Source organism: Leucopleurus acutus (assembly GCF_964270905.1).
Source record: "Leucopleurus acutus genome assembly, chromosome: 14".
Classification (NCBI taxonomy): domain Eukaryota; kingdom Metazoa; phylum Chordata; class Mammalia; order Artiodactyla; family Delphinidae; genus Leucopleurus; species Leucopleurus acutus.
In genome coordinates this window covers 30,568,932-30,591,367 of record NC_139156.1, presented here as the reverse complement: position 1 = coordinate 30,591,367, position 22,436 = coordinate 30,568,932, and the positions used below count along the sequence as shown (strand labels likewise).

The window sequence follows — 22,436 nt, the reverse complement described above, 5'->3', positions numbered from 1 at the left end:
AGGCACGACTGAGATGCAACAGTGAGGAAGCCACCAGGCAGAGGAGGCACAGATGACCTCGTCCAGCCTCGCAGAGCTGGAGGGCAGTTTGGACTCTCCTAGGAGCACTGAAAGGCCAGGTAAGGACAAAGCAACAGTGAGCAGCCCAAACCTGTGTCTCTCTTTAGGTCTTTCTGGCTGCAGTATGCAGATTGGAGGGGCCAGAAAGGAAGTGGGGCGGCCAGGCAGGAGGCTCTCCCAGGACCCCAGGTGGAAGATGGAGGTGCAGACTCTGGGGTCCATTTCACTTCGAACCAAGGCTAGAAGGCCCAGTTTAATGACTTTTCAAGATAGCAGGGGTGAGACAACGGAGGATGGGAGAGGGGGTAATAGGAGGGGGCAAGGAGGGGGTGGAGTGAGGGATGGGAGGCGAGGGCGGGAGTGCTGGGTAGAAGCAAAGAAGCAAAAGGGAGACATTGGGTAGAAGGGATGGGACACAAGGGGACAATGGGTGGGGACAGGAAAGAAGTGATGGGTAGGAGACAGGAGGGGAAATGCAGTGGAGGCAAGAGGTGATGTGGACACAAAGGTGACGGGTGAGACAATGGATGGGGAAGGAGAAGGAGAGCGGTGAGGACAGGACACAATGAGTAGGGACAGGAGAGAACACGAGCGAGGGTAGGAGACGGTGAGATGTCCTCACCCCATCCATGGATGAGGACCGGAGGTCACGGGTGGGCCAGATGTTAATGCGTGCTGACAGGAGGTTAGTGGGAGGGAACAGGAGGCGGGGCGGGGGGCAGGCGAAGGGCAGCCGAGAGCCCCGGCAGGGCCTGCACCCACCTGGGCAGCTGAACTCACTCTTCTGGACCTCGGCCACGTTGAGGCCGCGCAGGCTGGCAGGGCCCGAGCACTGGGTGAAGAGCCCAATGGTTGGCCGCTGCCTCAGCCACTGGGAGAGCCAGGCCAGGTGGCAGTCGCAGAACAGGTGGTTGGAGTGCAGGCGGCTGCGGGGGGGGGGGGGGGGTGAGGGAGGAGACAGGGTGGCTCACGACCCACCTGGGCCCCCAGCCCCTGGCCGCACAGTGGGAGCCCCTTCGCCCACGGGGCAGGGGGCCGAGCCCCTGGCGCTCCACTGGGTCGGGGCCCGGCCTACACCCAGTCAGCTGCGCGGCTCAGCCCTGACTTGGGGATTATCTGCAGCAGCGGGAAACTTCCCAGCAGCTGCCCCATCCCCCCAGCGGGCTCGGCGGGTGCGAGGGGGCACCCCTTCGGCTGGAGTGTGCCCAGTGAAGATGCATCTCACTGAGCTCACGTAGACCCACTGCCCAAACCACCTGACTCATCTTCAAACACAAAAACAAATCATTTGTTGTCCAACGAAAACATCAACTATAAATGACATTCGATGTCCTTCAGTTGTAGATCACCTCCCCCTCCCCCAACTCCACTCAGCCCCCGCCCTGAGGTGGCCTCCGGGGGTGCAGAGGAGGCTGAGCTTCTTCCCCTCTGCCCCCCAGCACCTCCCCTGCTCGGCACTGTGCTCCCGGCCGCCCCAGACTGACTCACAAGGTCCGCAGCTTGGGCATGTGGTTGAAGCTGGACACGGGGATGGTGGTGATGCTGTTGTTGTTCAGAGTCCTGAAAGAGGGAAGCCAGAGTCACTGAGCGTCCGCCCAGCGGTAAGCCGCGTGGGAAGGACGGGCACAGCTTCTCCCTCACACTGTGGCTCACAGTCTGCCCTCGAGGTGACCAGCCCTGGCCTGGACCCGGGGGCTACGCCGGAGAGCCACCCTCAGGGAGACCCCTGAGCTGGGACAGTGATGAAGAGGCAGCTGCACCACAGACCCCCAGGCTGGTAGGACGGGGGTGGGGGGGCCCACAGAAGGTGAGGATGGGTGCAGGCTCGGGCTGGCCTGGAAGAAAGCGTGGGGTTTGGACAGACGGAGGGAGAAAGGCGAGGCACTGCAGCCTTGAGTGTTAGAAACTCCAGAGAGACACAGCCACTCGCCCTGGGCTTCATCACGAGCAGTTTAAGCCTGGGTCACACTGCCACAGGCATGACCCCAGGAGTACACGCCCTTCCGTCCTTGGCAACAAGTCTAGGAGAGCAGAGAGCAAGCCTCTGCCCTGGGCCTGGCACCCACCTCCCAGGCCTCCCGCCTCCTGTGGGGCTTCCCAGCCCAAACGCCAGCTGCTTGGGCCTCAGCGCCCGTGACAGCCAGCTCTCCTGCCTCTGTTTCCCTTCCTATGTTTCACTTACAGCACTTCCAGCCCCCGCAGAGCCCGGAAAGCTCCTTCCTCAATGCAGCTGATCTGGTTCTTGTCCAGCTGTCTGTGGAACAAAGGAAGGTTATAGAGAGGATGGCTTGTTGCCTACAGCGGGGATGTCCAGACATTCTGATCAACCACTCCATTAGTTTAAAAAAAAAAAAGACCTGACCCCAATCATTTGTCCAGTACATACGTGTTGATCCAAATAGTAAATGTTAATAGAAGCTTAAATTCTTTCGCATTTTTAGTTAAAACAGTAAGTATAGATAAGTTATATTATACTCCTCTCCCCAACCTTGCATATTTCCTGGGGAGCAGGCACCGCCCCCACTTTGAAGACCACCTAGAGGGTGCTTGCTGGTGGCTGTACAATCAGAGTCTGTCACAGGAGCCATGGCAGCCACAGCCGGCAAACAGAGTCCAGCCTGAGTGCCAAGTGAGACCGACTCACAGTGGCTACCTGGACTGCTGCTCCCAGAATAAACTGAAGCTGTAATTGCGCTCCTTGGGAAAGAATGCGGTGATCAATTACCAATGTCTACTACAGGGACGAGGGTCAGGGAGTGACAAGCGTGCCAGGCATTTGCCAGCACCATGGCAGTCAGACCTGGGTTGGGGTGGAGTGTAAGCCTGGACCAGAATAAATTTGAGTCATAGAAATAAACCATTATATTTAAATAGCATTCGGCTTCCCTGGAGGCACAGTGGTTAAGAGTCTGCCTGCCAATGCAGGGTACATGGGTTCAAGCCCTGGTCTGGGAAGATCCCACATGCTTAGCTGCGGACAACTAAGCCCGTGCGCCACAACTACCGAGCCTGCGCTCTAGAGCCTGTAAGCCACAACTACTGAGCCCATGTGCCACAACTACTGAAGCCTGTACGCCTAGAGCCTGTGTTCCGCAACAACAGAAGCCACCACAGCAAGAGGCCCGCGCACCACAACGAAGAGTAGCCCCTGCTCACCGCAACTAGAGAAAAGCCCGCGTGCAGTAACAAAGACCCAATGCAGCCAAAAATAAAATAAAATAAATAAATTTTAAAAAATAGCATTCAACAAAGTGTATTTATTTCCATATCTCATTTAAACCTCAGAGCAAGCTTGTGAGATAAATATGATGTCCCCATTTTGCAAAACAATATATAGAGGCTCAGTGAAGTTAACTGACTTGCAGCAGCTTATACAATATGGACCTGCAAGAAAACATTCAGACCCAGCTCTCCCCACCCACTGGAGGGTAAGGGCACAGAGACTGTCCATTGCAATGGAACAAGGACATCACCCAAGCACCCCACGGTTCATGACACTCCCTTCCACCTGGCCCCCAAAGGATGCCTGTTTCCTCCAGCCCCAGACTGTTCCAGAAGACCATGCTGGCACGAGCCATCTCAGAGCCCAGACCAGCTCCTCGGCTGCCTGGACCACAGGGCCTGGGGAGACCCATAAGGATGCTGACAGGGGTGGCCCAACAGTCCCCAAGCCCCTCTCCCTCCCAGGCCCATACTCACAAATTTTTGAGGTCTGTGGCTCCACGAAAAGCCTTTCTGGGGATGGCCTGGATGGCGTTCTCACTCAGGTCCCTGCGAGGACAAAGCCAAAGGGAGAACACTGTCAGAAAAGATTTCTCCAGAGTGCCCTGATGAGTCAGGGAGGTCAAGCAGGCCAGACAGTGCCCAGACCAGACACAGCTGTATCCCAGCACCTGGGACAGTGCTTGGCATGCAAAGATCACTGGGTGAACATTTGTCGAACGAATGAATGAATGAATAAATGAACTGGAACTCGGGCCCCAGCCACCTCCCCTTCTCTGGGCAGAGGGGTTGCAGCTGGGGGGTGCAGCCTGGGGCAGCAGGGATCAGCTCTGCCAGCCCCAAGCCTTCCCACCAGACCCACCAGGGTCAGCTCAGCCCCCAAGGCATCGTCCAGGGCTGCAAAGGAGCAAAGCAAAGAAGGAGCTTTTCGACGGGGCCCACAGCTGCCCTGAGACCTATGGCGGGTCTACCTACCGTTCCTGATCTGTTTTACTGACCAGGAACAGAGGCTTCAGAAGAAGGCACAGCTGGACCCCAGATAACCCAGCCAGTAGGTGGCCCACCAGGTTGTGAACTCCAGGCTGGGTCTGACTCCAGACCCCATGGTCTCGGGGACTGCAGGGGGCAGGGCTGCCACTGAGCCTGGATCCACACGGGGCACTGAGCGTGCTGGCCTAGGGACTGCTGTGCTCCATCCCTGCCCTGGGGCTTGGAGGGCAGGGACCTCTGAGGACTCCATCACCTCCCCATTATTAAAGTCCTGAAGTGAGGGAGGAGGCGTTGCCAGGACTCAGCAACTCAGCTTCCGCTCCCCAGCAGGATTGGGCCTCAGGCACCTGTCCACCTGCCTCTCCTCCCTCTCTCAATCCTCATTGCAGAACGCCCCTTTGCTTCCCACCGTGCTGATAACAACCGCCCCCAACGCCTGCACTGCCAGGCGTGTCACAAGTGTGAGTGCGCCTGAGCCTCGCACTAACCGTGGGGCAAATACTACTGCCGTCCCCCTTTCGCAAAGGACCAGAGGGAGCTCAGGGAAGTTACACAGCGTTTTTGAGGGAACACTGGCGGGTTGGCGGGTGACGGCTCCAGAATCTGAAACAGGCAGTCAGGTTCCAGAGCCTCCCCTCGCACAGCAGCCCTGGGAGGACCTGCGACCTCAGACAGTCAGGGCTGCCTGTCCCCACGTGGGATGGGCAGTTCTGCAGACCCCGGACCCTCCTCCTGGGCCAGGCCCATGGGGCTTTGACCGTCTCCATCCCTTCAACCATTCACCCCACGGGCCTCAGGGTTCACCTCAAACCTGAGAACACAGCCCACAGGGCCACTCAGTGCACTGTCCCCTGAGCTGCGGGAACCGCTCCCCTCTGCCTGGGTTTTTCTGCCGAGACAACAAAACAGAAGCATCGCAGCAGAGCGCATGGGGCCCTGACCTCAGAAAGGCAGTTTCGAATCCCGGTTCCCCACCTCCCGGCTGTGCATCTGTGGCTCAGCCTTTCCCTCCTGAGCCTCAGTTTCCTTGTGTGCAAAGTGGGGGAATACAAGCCTTGCAAGGCCTGCCCCACAAACCGCCCCAAACCCTGCCCCCTGCACGGAGTGTGAGCTAACCTCTGTGAGCTCCCTCCACTCCAAACCCTGACCCCTCCTGTCCCCCAGCCGCCTAACCGGCCCCAAGCACCTGTTGTCCAAAAGGGCTTTGTCACCATCACACCCCCTGTTCCCTGCTCGGTCTCTCCTTGAAGGAAGGCGTCTCAAGCCTGTGACACAGCCTCTCCTCTCTCTCCTCCAAAACTACATTCCCGCTGTGTCTGGCTTCACTATAACAGGCCTGTGCCTGTCCCTTAATGTGACAGCAGCTTCTCTCCCCTCTCCCCCCGGCCTCCCAGGTTTCAGAAAGATGGAGGGTGCCCAGGAGTGGGGACCTCTGGTAGCACCCTCATCTCAGCCCTGGCTAGCAGTTCACCCTTCAGCCAAGCTTGGGAGGAAACTCTGGGCTGACAGCTCGCAACCATTATTCCGTTTAATCCTCGCTACAATCCTGCAAGAAGGTTTCTCCCTTGTATCGACTAGTCTATTGATTTAGGCCAACCTTGTTCCAGAAAGGCTTTAAGGTGACTTATAGGGATTTATGAAACAGCAAGAGATCAGGAGTAAAAAGTAGGGCAAAGAAAAGACAAATCAATATCGGACAGCAAGCATGCAGCACCACGTGATCCACACAGCTGCCTGGTCGGGGCAGGGGGTAGGTTCTAAGCTTTCTGAAAGCTGATGTGAAAAGGGAAAACTGGTCAGTTAACTGCATCCCCGATATATATATAAATTCAAAAGAACCAGTTTCTCGGGAGTAGAGGTGTTTTGGGCACTAAGATGAGACAAGAATTTCTCCAGGGGTCTTTATAAAAAATGACTGTGTGTCCTAATCAATAACGCTAGATCCTTATAATAAACGGGTTTCAAGTGTCTGTTTCTTATAATAACATCACATCAAAGTATGATTCAGGCAGAGCAATTCTCTAAGGATACACACCGGGAGCTAAGTGGGGAAGGGAGGGGCAGGAACGGTCTGTCAAAGGCAGGACGCATCGAGCCTGGCATGATCCAGGAGTAGCTGAGAGCAGGAGGTGCTGGGAAGAGAGTGTTGGCAGGAAAAAGCCTTGCAGACCAGAGAAGGCGACAGGTTAGACCAGAGAGGAGTGTGATCTGATAGCCTTTTAGACATGGCTCTGGGTCACCAAAGCTAATAGAGAAAAGACGCTGCCCCCAGTGGACACCAAGTGCCAATTATTGAGGTGAGGGTCCAGGGGTGGGTGTGGATCCACCAGGGCCAGCCACAGTAGTGAGCCGGTGCTCACACTGTTAAAATGAGTAAAGGAAACTGAATTTGAGACCTTAAAGAGGCCAGCCTCTAGACCAGAGGGAAACAGGTGAGCCTTGAAAGGCGGAGGAAAATGCAGAGTGCTGACAGCAGAGAGGGTGGTGGAGAGAACCCGAACTCTGCAACGGAAGGATCTAAGTTCAGTTCCTGCTTCTGCCATTTACATTAGAAGTTACATGCCCGAGAGCTTCAATTTCCCTATTTGTAATATGGGGATTAAAATATCTACCACGCAGGACTTTGAAGAAGATTAAGAGAGTTCATGTAAATATTTATGCTTCTGTTCTAGTACCTCCATTTGGCAATATTTAAGAAATGCTGGGGACTTCTTTGGTGGTCCAATGGTTAAGACTTTGCCTTCAAATGCAGCGGGTGCAGGTTCGATCCCTGGTAGGGGGAGGTGGCTAAGATCCCACATGACTCGGGGCCAAAAAACCAAAACATAAAACAGAAGCAGTATTGTAACAAATTCAATAAAGACTTTAAAAATGGCCCACATTTTTAAAAATCTTAAAATAAATAAATAAATAAAACTCTTAAGAAAAAAAAAAAAGAAAGAAAAAAGAGAAATGTGGGCTTTTGACCAGCCTTAATTAAGCACAGTCCGCCTATCCCTTTGCTAAGGTTTTGACTGTTGTCTCCAGTTATCTCACTAGGGGGCGCCAGAAGCCTTCCCCGGACTTGGATGCTTGCTCAGCCATTTGGCAAACCCAAGCAAAGCTATTCTTTTTTTTGCCCCGTTGATCCCCTACCTGCTGAACAACTGTTTTGTCTTTCCCAAACCTCTTTGAAATAAAGTTTCTTATATCCATTTTCACCAGGTTGGCAAGCAAACTTCAAATGTACCACCTACAACTTTTCTCATCATATTTTCCCAGGCCCTGAGTCTCCTTTTTCTCCCTGAAACTTGATCAACGTTGCCCTATTCTTCTCCCTCGGTGACCTTGTCAGAGACCCTGAAGTGAGGTGCGTGGCCTGGGGTATGTCGGGGCAGAATGAGATACACTGAGAGAGGCCATCCTGGAAGAGGGTGGGCTGTGGAGCTGGAAGGACAAACCAAAACCCGGAGCAGCTGGTGGCCCGATCCTGGCCAGGGGGAAGCACAGGGCACAGAGCCACAGGGCGGACAGCAGTTCAGAAGGACACCTCAGGCAGGACAGCGAGAAGCAGATTCGAGAGCAAGGATGCAGCAACCAGACAAGGGACCGGCTGGGGACAGATTCTATGGGAAAGGATAAGGTCCTAGATTTCTGACAAGCTCCCAGGGGATACAGAGGCTGCTGGTCCAGGAAGCACACACTGAGAGGCCAGGGCATAGAGGAGAATGCCCACAGCTGAGTGTCACCCTGGAGACTTGGGTTCAACGAGCCCTGTCTCATCCACTTAAATCATGTGGTCTTGGGTGAGTCACTAACCTCTCTGGCCTCAGTTTTCTCATCTGCAAAATGGGGGTGAGAAGTGGTACCTACCTTGCAGACTCTGATGTGGTAGGCACTGGGTGCTCTCACCCCTGCCCATGACTCCACATGTGCTGCCGTTCCTTCACTGCCTCGAATCCCTCCTGCCACAGGACCTCTGCACTTCTGTTCCCTCTGCCAAGACTATTCTTCCTCCACTCTTGAGGAGGAATGGTAACTTCTATTCATCCTTCACATCTCAGTCTACAGACACCTCCTCTGACAGCTCCCTCTGCTGCAGGCTCCCAGGGCCCCGACGCTTTCTCTTCTCAGCACTAATCCAGGTTTATAATGAAATATTTGTGCACTGGATGTAATAAAATACTGATTTTTGGTTAACACCCGTCTCTGCCTCCAGACAGTCCCTGGACACCTGGTGCGTTGCAGAGGCTCAGTAACTTTTAGCTGAACTGAACTGAAGTGGATCCTTCCATGATTCTGTTGCTCCAATCCCTCTGCATTTTCCGGATTAAAGCAAAGAGTTAGGACAGGCCATGTGACTGAGAGGGAAAAGCAGGGGCTTGGGGCAGGATGGCTGGTTCTGTATGAACTTTGTGAGACCAGACCTCTTCCCCGTGCACTGGGAATGGTTGTACTTGCTCTGTCTAACACTCGCCCAACGAGTGAGGGCTCTACAGGGGGCTGGGGGAAGAAGCGCTTGTTGCCAACGGTGTTATAATCAACCCTGCCCTTCCCTTCACCCATCTTTATGGAACTTCAATAATCACCCTCCATGGCTCTGAGGTGGTCCCAGCAGCATGAGCAGAGAGGTGGGGGAGTCTCTGAGGAAGGTAAGTGACTCTCCCAGGACCCACAGGAGGACAGGGAGTTGGAGCCCCTGGGGTCCACCCGGGGGACTCGAGGTAAGGGTGCTGCAGGCAAAGATCCCCCGGCCTGAATCCCACCACCCAAGATCAAGGGCCCTGAGACACAAGCTGCTGCCAGTACCTCCACCCCCGGGGTCTGGGACATCCCCAATGACCCCAGCTGGGTTCCCCCCTTCCCTGAAGAGAAGGGGGTAGCAAGCCCACAGCCTGGCTTGGGCACCGCCCCTCCTCCTGCATGCTGCCAATCCCTCCAGCCTCTGCCAGGGCCGGGAGAGGCAGGGGCTAGAAAGCCGAGGTCAGGACCCCATGTTCTCTCTGCTAATCCCCCTTCACGCTCTAACTAGATTGGGTCCTGCTGGCAGACCGGCCTGAGGGGATCAGCACAGGGGGCGTTTCCAGCCAGAGACGCTGGGCACCAGCCAGAGCCACCCCCCTGCCGGCCCTACTGCAGAGCTGGGGGCCTGCTCTGTCTGCCTTTCAAGCCACACGGAGGCTCTGGGCAACCTGGCCTGTTCCCTCGCCCGCTGGTTACCCTGTGCTCGCCCAGTATGGGGATGGAGGAAACCAGGGCAGCCCAACTGTTCCAGGCCACCTCCCCCAGGGCTCCCTTAGCGGATTAAGGACTTGGGCCTTGCGCCTTGAAGCCAGCCATGTACCTCCCCACCGAGGGACCTCCTGGCAGTTTCCTAACGCCTTGAGCCTCAGTCTCCTCCTCAGTAAAGTGGGAATGACTGTGGGGTCATGGGGCCTAACTGAGGCTGTGTGCGGTGCTCTTGGGCGGGACTGGCAGAGTCAGCTGCCACTGCTAATCGTCTTCATGGGCCTCAGGGCTGGGGGGCCAGGGAGGGTCAGGGCTGAAAAATCCAGGTCTTGCTAGAGTCTGTCATACAGAGTGAAGTAAGTCAGAAAGAGAAAGACAAATACTGTATGCTAACACATATATATGGAATTTAAGAAAAAAAAAAATGTCACGAAGAACCTAGGGGTAAGACAGGAATAAAGACGCAGACCTACTAGAGAATGGACTTGAGGATATGGGGAGGGGGAAGGGGAAGCTGTGACAAAGCGAGAGAGTGGCATGGACATATATACACTACCAAATGTAAAACAGATAGCTAGTGGGAAGCAGCCACATAGCACAGGGAGATCAGCTCGGTGCTTTGTGACCGCCTGGAGGGGTGGGATAGGGAGGGTGGGAGGGAGGGAGACGCAAGAGGGAAGAGATATGGGAACATATGTATGTGTATAGCTGATTCACTTTGTCACAAATCAGAAACTAATATACCATTGTAAAGCAATTATACTCTAATAAAGATGTAAAAAAAAAGAAAAACTCCAGGTCTTGGAATCAGGGGGATGAGGCTGGAGGCTGGCTCTGCCACCAGCCCACTGTGTGATCTCGGGCAAGACCAGCGGTTAGTTCCTAGTCCCTGGGTCTCCCCTTCCAACAGCACTACCTCCCAGTGAGGTCGGGAGGATTAAATCACACACGGGTGAGCCCAGCTCCGGGCAGCCTCCCTCATGCTGCTGCAGCTGCTAAGTGCCGCCCAAGGACCCTCAGCTGGTGACTCAGCACCCACATCTCTGGCACCTGAACCAGCAGCAGTGGAGCCACCTGGGAGTTTTAGAAATATGAACTTTCTAGCCCCGCCTACTGAATCAGAATCTGCATTTTAGTAAGATCCCCCCAGGTGATTCATACGCATATTAAAGTCTGAAAAGTGCTGGGGCTTCCCTGGTGGTGCAGTGGTTAAGAAACCGCCTGTCAATGCAGGGGACACAGGTTCGAGCCCTGGTCCAGGAAGATCCCACATGCCACGGAGCAACTAAGCCCGTGCGCCACAACTACTGAGCCTGCGCTCTAGAGCCCGCGAGCCACAACTACTGAGCCCGTGTGCCACAACTACTGAAGCCTGCGCGCCTAGAGCCCGTGCTCCGCAACAAGAGAAGCCACCGCAATGAAAAGCCCACGCACCGCAACGAAGATTAGCCCCCGCTTGCCGCAACTAGAGAAAAGCCCGCGTGCAGTAAAACAAATAAATAAAAAAAATTTTTAAAAGAACAGTGCTGCATCTGACAGAGGGAAGCTTAAAACTCTTCCTGTCCCCAGCTAGGGCTAAAGCAAAGGGGTTGTAGCCCCTGTACCCGCCAGCTTTTCAAAGCCAGGGGCAGAGGAGACAACTCCCACTCCTTAGGGGGTGGGATGGGAAGAGACTTGGACACAGACACCCCCACTGAGTGGAGAGAGGGAAGAGCAGCCTCTGACCTGTCACCTGTGGAATGCCACTGCCCACCTTCATGGGGAACAGAGGAGGTGCTCACCAAAGGCAGGGCAGTGACAGCCACGACATTAGTACCACCGCCCTCCCTACATTCCTGTTGGGGTTGGGGCAGGGGGACGCTGCCTGAGAGGCACTCAGCTCCTCCATGCCAACAGGAACCACTGCTCCAGCTCAGGGCCCCAGCCAGGGGCTGGAAGACAGAGCCCCAGGAGGCTGCTCTGTACCCCAGGTCCTGCTGCAGGATGCACCCCAGGGCTGGGATGCCAGGTGCACACCCGCATCTAAGGTGCTCCTGGGATCTGGCAGGACCATCCCTCCTTTGTCTCTGCTTATCCTTCGAGCCTCCCCTCAAATCCTACCCTTTCCACCCAGGAGGGAAATTAGTTCTGCAATTACCCCTCCCCGCCCAGGCTCCCCAGCCCACGGACAATATTCCGGGGCCCCAGATCTACCCTCCGTGGGTACGTGGCATGTGCGTGCACCTGTCTCCAAGTGACCTTCAAGGCGGGTTCCTGAGAGACATTTGGTGATAAGGACCTGAACCCTTTCTGCCTGGGCTCCAACCTCAAGGTAACGACTGGGACTTTGTCATTCATAAATCTCAGGTGCTCCCAGGAGAGCAAACTGAAAGCTTATCAGGGGCTGACTCTCAGTGTGGATGAGTTTGTTTCATCAACTCCAGAAGTCAAGTTTGGGTCGGGGGAAGGGGGAGAGTGCAGAAGAGACCAGGGAGTAGTATCAAAGGACAGGCTGGTGGTGGGGTGAAGGGGGAACTGGTCCCACCATTCACAGCCTAGTTTCCTTTGACCTTGGGCCCCGCTCCCCTGCTGTTGTCAAAACAAAGGAAAGACACCCGCACCCCACCTGGGAGCTGCCTCTGTCTTCTCCTAAGGCTGCACTAAGTAGCCAGTTCCCCTTGCTAATCCTTGGGCTCCCCGATCCCCTCTCCTCTCCTCCCGAGGGCCAGAGTCAGGCCAGCTAGGATAAATGGCGGGGGCCATCGGATAAGCCTGTGTCCCCCAAAGGAGCCTCAGTGAGGGGAGGGTGAGGCGCTGGCCAGGCAGTAGCTGGTCTGGGAGGGGAGTCAGGCGACCTGGGTTCAAAAGCAAGCTCAGAATCAACTGGCTGCCTCTTTGCACCTCAGTTTCCTCATCTGTAACAAGCTTATGAGGGGCAAACAGACAAAGGTATGTGAATGTATCCCAAAGACTGTCTGGCACACAGTAGGTGGCAATCATGTTGCCGCCAAGGCTTTAAACCACACCTACTAATTGCTGGGTGGTCCAGGTCTGACCCCTCTCCTTCTCCACCCCTCTCCTCCTAAGGTGGTTACGATATTCATGGAATTAAAGCTCACGCATGCTCTGTGAGGCCTTGAGATTTTAAAAAGTGTTAAACACACAATATTTTCCCAAGGAACTCCTGACGTCCAAATTCCTGTAGGTAATTTTGGAGGCTCACACCATAGATGGTGGGGTTGGAGCTTTGCAGGAAAAATGGGCTGCTCCAAGCTACCAGTGCACGCCAGGCACCGTCAGCAGGAGAGATGGCCTTCCTCTCCTGTCCACCACACCACCCCAAAGCCACACACCCTCCTGTGGCCAGCCCCCTCCCTCTAGACCCACGGAGTTAATGTTGCAGAAACCTCATTAGGAAGAGACATTAAGCAGCCCTGGATCGCGGCGCCATAAAACCAGCCTGGGTAACATTTCTGTGAATTGGGCTGCTTGTCATGCAGCTACCGATCACTGCAATCAAATCCCACAATAGAGATATCAGAGGAGATGCACGCACCCCACAAAGCAACCGCAGAGCCCTGCCAAGGAAAGCTGCTCAGAGGCTGGAGTCCCATTCAGGAGTGAGTGGCTCAAGGACAAACAGGAAACAGACCAGAAGGCACAGGTCCCAGCCACCATGGCAAGAACACGATAACGGCAATTGGGCAAATGAAGGAGGCGGGGGAATGCAAGCCCCTCTTAATGTGAGTGCCGGGTAAGGCCTTCCCTGTAATCAACCACCATGCACTGAGCCCCCAAGAAGCCCTAGGCATTCTGCTGAGTCCTGAGCAGGGATGCACTGGGGGAGACAAGGCTCTTGTCCCAGACACATTTGAGTCGTTAGGACCAATAACTTCAGAGATTCCCAGCCCAGGCACACAGTGGGGAAGGGGCAGGGGGGTTCAGCAGGAGAAAGAATCAAGATATAGAGGAAAGAACATGAGCTTTGGAGCCAAACAACCCTGGGTTTGATTCCAAGTTCCACCATTTACTGCCTGTGTGACCTTGGGAAGTTACTCAACCTCTCTGAATCTGGTTGCTCACGTGTAAAGGAGAGTTCACCACAGCTCCCTCTTGCTGGGTTATATAGTGAGGATTAGATACCACATGTGCCATTTAAATAAAGCACAAAGATAGGCAAAAGGCATCTATGCTGTTAGGAATCAGGACCGTGGTTACTGGTGTGAGGGGATTAATGACTGGAAGGAGGAACAAGAGGCTTCTGGGTGCTCGTGATGTTTTCATTCTTGATCTCTTGCTGGTTATATGGGTGTGATCACTTTGTGAAAATTCAGCGAGTTATATATACGAAAATACATAACACATGTACAGAAATTTGCATTTTCCTGAATATATGTTATACTTCAATGAAAAGTTTTTAAAAACGACATATAAAGCACTGATTCCAGTGCGTGGTGCTTTGAAGGCATTCAACAAATGCTAATGTCCTGCCTCCCTGATCCTCCCCAGAGGAGACAAAGGTGGAAAAAATCTTTGAGGTGACCAACACCCAAAGAATTGGGGCTCACAATTCTAAGCGGTGGGGAAATCCCCAGGCTGAGAGGACACCGCACAGAGGGCGGCAGAAACAGTGCCCACCCCAAAGTGATGAAGGACTGGGAATCAACATCAAAGAGACAAGGAGGCGGGAAAGCGGGCCCTGTGGGCACGTGAGCATTTTGACTGTGCCGGGTGAGATGCTGTATCCCAGGGTAGGACGGCATCTGTCTCCGTTGCAGCAGTTCACGTCTGCTTACACATCTCCCTGAAGAGCAGGTACAGTGCCCTGCTCCAGGATGAGACCTCAGGGTCCAGTGGGATGGGCTGAGATGCTGATGTTGGAGGAGCGAGGACCTTGGGGCCCCGCAGGGCAGGCCTGGGGCCTGGGCCAACAGAACAGCCTTCAGAGCTGGTCTGAATTCCTTCTTTGCCTGGTTTCAGGAAGGAATTAAGGCAGTTTTAGGGATACATTATAAAATGGAGTAAGATAACAGGAACCAGAGGAAGAGTTAAAAAAAAAAGAAGACAAAAATGAGTAGACATATCAAACAAGAGGGAGAAGTACACCCTACAAAAGCCTCTGCATCTGCTGCATATGGGCCTGGGCTTCTCCCAGCCTAGGAGGATGTGGCGACTGCTGTGCATACAATTCACCAAGTCCACAGATGAAAACAAGCTTGGGGGAGAGACATGGCCTTTCCTAGTTCTAAAACCAGCACGGGGGACTTCCCTGGTGGCGCAGTGGCTAAGAATCCACCTGCCAGTGCAGGGGACACGGGTTCGAGCCCTGGTCCAGGAGGATCCCACATGCCGTGGAGCAGCTAAGCCCGTGCGCCACAACTACTGAAGCCCGCGTGCCTAGAGCCCATGCTCCGCCACAAGAGAAGCCACCGCAATGAGAAGCCCGCGCACCGTAACAAAGAGTAGCCCCTGCTTGCCGCAACTAGAGAAAGCCCGCGTGCAGCAACGAAGACCCAACGTAGCCAATAAATAAATACATAAACTTTTAAAATAAATAAATAAATAAAACCAAGCATGGAGGCTTCGTACGGGTCCCATAAAGAGGCAGCAGCAGAACAGAAAAGCAGGACATTTACCAGCATCCCCAAAGGAGGCTCAAGGATATTAGGTTGCCTGTTTCTGAGTCACTTCCCCAGAAGCCAAGTCACAGATCAGCCAGTTCTCCAAAGGGCCTATTTGCTAAATTTCTTTTCTTTCCTTTACCAATTTGGTTTTAGTTGGGTTGTTTCCCATTTGTCTTCATAAAGGCCTTTTAGGGGCTGTTGGGTTTCCCTGCCCCAGCTCCTGGTGGTCACAGGGAGAGACTGGGGCTGGGCTCATCATGGTTCAAACACCAGGAGCGGGGCCAGAGACAAATGGACCAATCCTGAAAATACTATCATAAAGGCGAAACGCAAACCAGTCGACTCACACAAAGTAGTTAAAGAAAGTGAGTCGGGCTTCCCTGGTGGCACAGCGGTTGAGAGTCCGCCTGCCGATGCAGGGGACACGGGTTCATGCCCCAGTCCGGGAGGATCCCACGTGCTGCGGAGCAGCTGGGCCCATGAGCCGTGGCCGCTGGGCCTGTGCGTCCAGAGCCTGTGCTCCGCAATGGGAGAGGCCACAACAGTGAGAGGCCCGCGTACCGCAAAAAAAAAAAAAAAAAAAAGAAAGTAAGTCAATTTGATGAATTGGTCATTTGACAAACCGGCCATTCAGTGAATTGACTTTTGGCAAATTGGCTTTTAGCAAAATGACATTTGGTAAATTGGTCTGCTTCTGACATAGCAGTGTGTTTCACAGGGCAATTACTTATACACTGCCAGTCCAGGCTAATGGCCTGGGATCAGAGCTCAGGAGAAGTCGTTCTGCAGACAAGTCAACCTCACCCCATGCGCTGCTCTCCACTGGCCTGCCTTGAGCCAGGGTGGATTTTAGAATATTTTGAGGGATGCATGCACGCAGACCATCCTTCATTCGTATCATTTTTCTCAGTTAAGTTTATCTAGCTCTGAGGGCAGACTCTGGGTTGTCCCTCATAAGGACCTGGGAGTGGTATGGGCAGGATTCAATGTGGTTTGGGAAGAGAAAGACCCAGGCACAGGGGCAACAGGACTGGGCAAGTAGAATCCAAGCTGTGCGCGGGGAGGGGGCTCCACTCAGGACAAGTGACCAAGTTGCTAGTTTGAGTTTCCCCAGGGAGAACTTGGGGGCCCTGGCCGATGCGGCACGGCACCTAACGCCAGAACAGACGTCTGACTGAAGCCCATGGCAGGAGTGGTCCACCAAGGAGGCCAACAGAGGATCACTGAGCCCCTGAGGCATTCCCAATCCTCTCCTCCCTGGCCCGTAAGGGGAAAATGGGGTCCATTTCTTTCACCAAAGACCTTGCCCACTGTCCCCCCATCCCCTTCAGAGCAGCCCAGGCCCTGTCTGAGTCTTGGCCTTAGGAGTTTCTCAGAAGAAAAGGGGAACTTGGGGGACTGGAGTGGCACGAGGTCAGCCTCCCCAGAATATTTGCAGCCCCTCACGTCCCCTCCATATACACTCACAGGGATGCCCAAAGGGTATAAGACCCTTAAGTACCTCCCAGACAGGCAGAAAGACAGAGCCTTGTCACATTACAAGGCAAGGAAGGTGTCTAGTTGGCTCAGTGTGTTCTGCAGGTGGCAACAGCAGCAAGAAAGCCCAGAAAAGCCGGGCGGAGGGGCTGGGTGCGGAGCTGTCCGTGGTGCTGAAGCCTCTCAGCAGCTCTTCTTCTGGTCAAGGCTAAAGACCAGAATCCAAAGACCTTGGGTTCTAGCCACCTTCCACCTTACCCAGGTGGCCCACACACCAAACCTTGTATCACCAGCTTTTTTTTTTTATAAGTCCACAGAGAGTCTGGCTCACAGTATATACACAGAGGGTCAGGAGAGCCCCACATGAGCATCAAGGGACCCATTCGTAGACTCAGGAGGGGCATGTGCTGAGCACAACCCACGTCACTAAGCTACTTCTAGACAGAGGTGAAGCTCGATACCGCCCCATTTCTCCAGACATAGAGCAAAGCACAGAGAAGTGCTCAGAAATCACCTGGCCACATCAGATCCTTGCACAAAAGCCGCTCATTTCAATCCTTAGGACCTTAATGATCATCACTGATGCTTGTATAACACACAGTTACTATTATTGATGATGATAGCTACATATATTAAGGATTTATTATGAGCCTGGCACTGTGCTAGGTATTTTATATGTTTTATATGCATTATCTCATTTAATCCTTAAAACAGCTTTCTGAGATAAATTACTCCCACCTCTCTGGTGTGGATGTTGACAGTGGGAGAGGTTAGGGCATGGGGCGGGGGTGGGTAGAGAGTATATTGGAACAGTCCATGCTTTCCATGCAATTTTGCCCTGAACCTAAAACTGCTCTAAAAAATAAAGTCTATTAAAAAAAAAACCTCTCACCATACCTGTTTTCCAGGTAGCATAACTGAGGTGTCGTAACTTTCCCAGGCTGTCTGACTGCAGAGCCCACAAGCTAACCCACTATGCTATATTGGCTCAGCACATTAGAACCATCAAAGCGATGGACAGGTGGGTGGGGAGGCGTCTAGAAGCGTACACATGTCAGCAGTGACATCTGATAGATGAACTGGGAGGGAGGAGGTGAAAATCTAGAAAGCAGAGTATGATAACGAACGTTCGCAATGTCGACAGCGAGTCATCAAGAAAAGGTTAAACCATGTGCAGGACCCTCTGTTTTAGAACTTAGATAATAGTATAATAAATTTCAGATGCATCTCATCAAAAATGGTGGGAGGTTAGCATGTTTTCCCTGAGCAGCCAGGCCATGGGGAGAGCAGAATGCCAGCCCCTGCTGGGATGTGCACTGCCCATGGACTTCTCCTTGCACCTGGATTCCTACAAGTATCTCAGAAACTGTCACTTCTTTCAAACCCCCGTAGGTTTGAAAGACAAAGAGGCAAGCTTTGGAATCCTGTGGCGAGGGGCTTCAATCACAAGTCAGTACAGACAGGCAGCATCCCCTGGGCCTCTGAGAATGCAGGGGTTCTGGTGCAGGGGAGCACCTGCCACCTGAAGGGGAGGATCCAAGGCCACCAGCCACTGGCTTCTCACAGAGTCTCTGGCGCACCCTCTGGGCCACCACCCAAGAGCCCCCAGCAAAATAAATGATCACCAGGGCTCCTGTCCCCAGTCTTCATCTAGGTGTAGAAATGAGGCTAACCCTGCACAGTCTGGAACACAGAGGGCACCCAGACCTCCTGGTGTGGTGGTGGTGACCAGCTTCCGGGAGAGACAGACAGAGGGCTGGGGCGGGGGGGCTCTGACCACCAATGTGAACACCAAAAACTGATGTTCGGACTCAGGAAATTTCATCTCAGCATCCCAGTGTGCCCAATTCCCGATTCTCTAGGAGGGATGCAAACACCTCCAACTTCTAGGAGGCCAGATTCAGCAGCCCTTCCCTCCCCCAGGGAATGGTTGGTGCAGTCAGCTACCCTGCTGTCCTGCCTCATCTCCTTCACAGCCAAACCAGGAGTCCCCACCTGTGGGGCTACAGAGTCTCAAGGACCATGCAGTTGTTGCAAAATCTGGGCATCCTCACGCAGCACTAGCAACATCTGCAGACTGAATGAGAGTTACGTAGGACCTTGGGCTCCACCTCTCTGAGCCTTATTTTCCGTGTCCAAATGGGGACAGTGAGAGTCCTTATCTCAGAGAAATTCCATGAGGTAGGTGGGTTCGCAGCTTAAAACCAATAAATGGGAGCCATTGTTATTGCTCTTCTTATTCTTCTCACATGGGTTGTGATAAATAAGATATAGATTCAATTAAAAGCACTACTGGATTCATAAGGTCCTCTTCAAAGACATGATGTGTTTTCTCAGTCATCATGGGAACCTCATATGGGTACCTCATAACTGTACCCATGCTTTTAGCACTTACCATAGCACTTACCATAGTTTTAATCAATTGATTATTCATGGTATGATTTAGTTAATGTTTATCTCCTCAATTAAATCATGCATTCCATGAGGCAAGGGCCATGTCTGTTTACTGCATGTCTAGCAAAGAGGTGGCATTCAGTAAATAATTTGATGATGATTTTGGCTATTCAAAATGTCAAATTAGCATTTGGGAGGAGGTCTATGGTGTTTTGACATTAAAAACAGGTCCCCTCCAGGACTGACAGGATAAGGGCATAAGGCCCCCTGCTGTGATCCCACGCATGGCTGTTGTTCCTTTGAGGGGCCTGTTGTCCAGCAAAGGGCAAAGGCTCTGAACTGGATCCACACTGACTCTGTGATAGTTTCCGGCGGGAAGGGCCACAGCCCTCAGGGAGAAAAGCTAAACAGCCTCTCCAGCCCCGCCCTGCTTCTGGTCCACCTCTCTGTTCTGTCCTCCACCACCATCTACTCACTCCTCCGTGTCTCATAACACCCTCCGCTGTTTACATCATTGCAACTGTCACATTGCATGTCTGCGAGTCTCTCACATCCTGATAATAATAATGACAGCACAGATGTCGAGAAGGATACATCTGCCCTTTGCCTGCCTGCTGGAGGAAAGCTCGCTCACTAATGCAAGGGGACAGGCTATCATCTGGGCCACATCTACAGCCACACCACGACAGAGCAGGTGCACAGAGGCACCCCCCTCGCTCCCCGCACGCCTGCCTGAGTTCACTGCTTACTGCTTTCACCTCCTGCGCCAAGGGTCCAGCCGGAAGGGGGTGACATTCCAGGTCTGATTCCAGCTTGGGGAGCCCAAGGCCTCGGGTCTAACCTTGTGCTCCAGCTCAGGATTACCAGAGCTCTGCACTGGGGTGGCGGGGTGCGTGTTAGTCAACCTGGCCAATATTTCCCACTTTTCATCTTTCATTGTTTGAGAACAAAGCCAGTTTGGAGAAAGAACAGGGGAAACTAGAGCCTTGCTTTTCAAAGTGTGATCAGAAGAGGTGCAGGATGGGCATTGATAGAAATACAGAATCTCAGGCCCCAACCCCTACCTGCGGAAAAAGATCCTACATTTAATAAGGTGATTTGTTTGCTCGTTCAAGTTGCAAAGCACTGGGTAGAGTAGAGGTTCTCAAACTTGGCTGCACACCAGAACCACCTGGGGAGGTTTACAAAATACTGATGCCTGGGCTCCACCCCAGAGATTCTGATTTCATTAGCTGGGGGCAGAGCCTGGGCATTGGGATTTTTCAAAGCTCCCTAGGAGATTCTTAGGTGCGGCCAAGATGGAGAACCCTTTCTACACATGTGGCCACCCCTGAGGCCCCTCACCTTGTCCTCCCCCACCTAGGACACCCCTTACAGTGCTACGTCCTTCTCCAATCCTTTCTCTCTCAGTATTTCCAATCCCACTGGATGACTGGTGCTAATCAATGTTGAGGAAAGTGAGCCTGGAAGAGTAGTTCATACTAGGTGGTAAATGACTGACAGCCCCAACTTCCATGAAGTATGTGCATTTTAAAAAGAGGATTCCTGGGCTTCCCTGGTGGTGCAGTGGTTAAGAATCCGCCTGCCAATGCAGGGGACATGAGTTCAAGCCCTGGTCCCAGAAGAACCCACATGCCGCGGAGCAACTAAGCCCGTGTGCCACAACTACTGAGCTTGAGCTCTAGAGCTTGCGAGCCACAACTACTGAAGCCCGTGCACCTAGAGCCTGTGCTCCACAACAAAAGAAGCCACCACAATAAGGGGCCCACGCACCTCAATGAAGAGTAGCCCCCGCTCGCCGCAACTAGAGGAAACCCATGCACAGCAACAAAGATCCAATGCAGCCTAAAATAAATAAATTAAAAAAAAAAAAACAACGGATTCTTGACTCAGCCTTCATCAGTGGTGACATCCTATCGGTTTAAGGAACGTAAAGGAAACACTGAGCAGAGAGGACCTTCCTGGTCACCCTAAAATTAGCCTTTTCTATTCAGCCAAAGTTACTATTCAGAAAAAGAGCTATTTATAGCCTGGATGAAAGTTCGCTACTTAAGTCAGATGGCTGAGCAAAGATACCTGCGTATTTATCTGTGTGTGTGGGCCCAACTTTCTATCTCTTACTGATGCTGGACTGTCCATCATCATTCTGGGGTTGGAAGAAGAAAGAAGAAAAGCGGGGAGAGGAAGAGGGCACCTTAGAAGCCAGGAGCAGGTGCTGGGGGCAATGCTGGGGGTGGGAGCACCCGAAGGTGACCACCTCCATGAAAGGAAGGAAGCACCACATCTCACACCTTCGAGGTGGCTCTGGTTTAATGTCCCTGCACAAATGCACGCCCCTCATCCTCATGGATGGCCCTGGGAAGGGTCCAGAGACCAAGGGAGGGAAAGGCTGGACCAAGTTTATTTATCAGGTGAGCAGCAGAGGCCAGACTAGAAGCTGGAATCCCACAGGCTCCCAGCCTGCCAGCGCATCTTGGGCTGTACTCTGGAGGGAGAAAGTGCAGGAAAGCAATGGGCTGTGGTCCTGGGAAGGCAGCAGCCAACTCCCAGGCTCAGGTTACATGGCAAAGCCATCTGTGGAAAAGCAAGGGAACTAGAGACAGAGGGATGGAGACGAGAGTTCAATAGAGAGAAATGAAGAGAGAAGCTAGATGAGAGAAAAAGACAAAGAAAGAGAGAGGCCAAGACCCCCATGATTGGGGACGAGGCTCTGAGGCGGGAGACGCACGGGGTGCTCGGCTTTTCACAGCAGCGAGAGGTGGCACTGAGTCCAGGCTATGCCTGACAACCAGCTAAGGTGCAAATGAAAAGAGCTCAGCGTGAGAGCTGCTGGGGCTCCTCTCGGGTGCTGGACTCTGCCACCCCGGCCTCTCTCAGGCAGACTGGCGGCCAGGGGATAATTGGCCCATGGCTGGAGGTATCAGGATTGGATGATGAGTGTGAAGCCTGCAGGTGACCTGCCCATGGGGACACGTCCTATGTCACTAATCACCAGGCAGAGGTGAGAATGGAGCTCTGGCCCCTGCAAGCCCTTCCTGGTAGAATCAGATCTTGGGTGGGGTAAGGGCTGTCCTTACTCGTAGCTGGGAAGGGAAGGGTTTTGGAGTGAGAAGGACCTTCAGCTTGGATGGCTGCAGGCTAGGGGACAAGACATAGTAGGCACAGGCTGCCATCATGGAGGGACAGGGTCACAGGGAATGGTGGCGTGCAGGGTGCATGGTTCACGTTCTCTCGTGCACACCGCAAATCCAACAAACTCTACATGTGAGTTAAGAGTCGAAACTCTGCAGCCAGACTGTCTGGGTTTGAATCCTGGCTCTGCCTCTTACTAGCTGGGTGACTCTGAGCTTGCTACCGAACCCCTCTGTGCCTCGCTTTCTTCTTCTGTGGAGTAGAATAATAAACAATAATTCTACCTAGCTCATAGGCTGTTGTGAGGATTCGACGAGTGAGTATGTGTAAAGTGCCTGATCAGTCCCTGCT

General features: G+C 53.2%; 1 protein-coding gene across 1 annotated transcript in view; it reads right to left on the bottom strand.

Moving 5' to 3' along the window:
- The window catches only part of SLIT1 (slit guidance ligand 1), a gene marked incomplete at its 3' end in the record, with an annotated part of 171,469 nt that overhangs the window by 52,151 nt on the left and 96,882 nt on the right, over positions 1–22,436 (bottom strand). Inside the window, exons 5-8 of the mRNA XM_082854318.1 lie at positions 3,760–3,831; positions 2,243–2,314; positions 1,549–1,620; positions 823–986 (exon numbers count right to left, since the gene is read on the bottom strand). Of these exons, the coding sequence (XP_082710444.1) occupies positions 823–986; positions 1,549–1,620; positions 2,243–2,314; positions 3,760–3,831 (380 nt within the window). The remainder of the gene's footprint in view (positions 1–822; positions 987–1,548; positions 1,621–2,242; positions 2,315–3,759; positions 3,832–22,436) is intronic.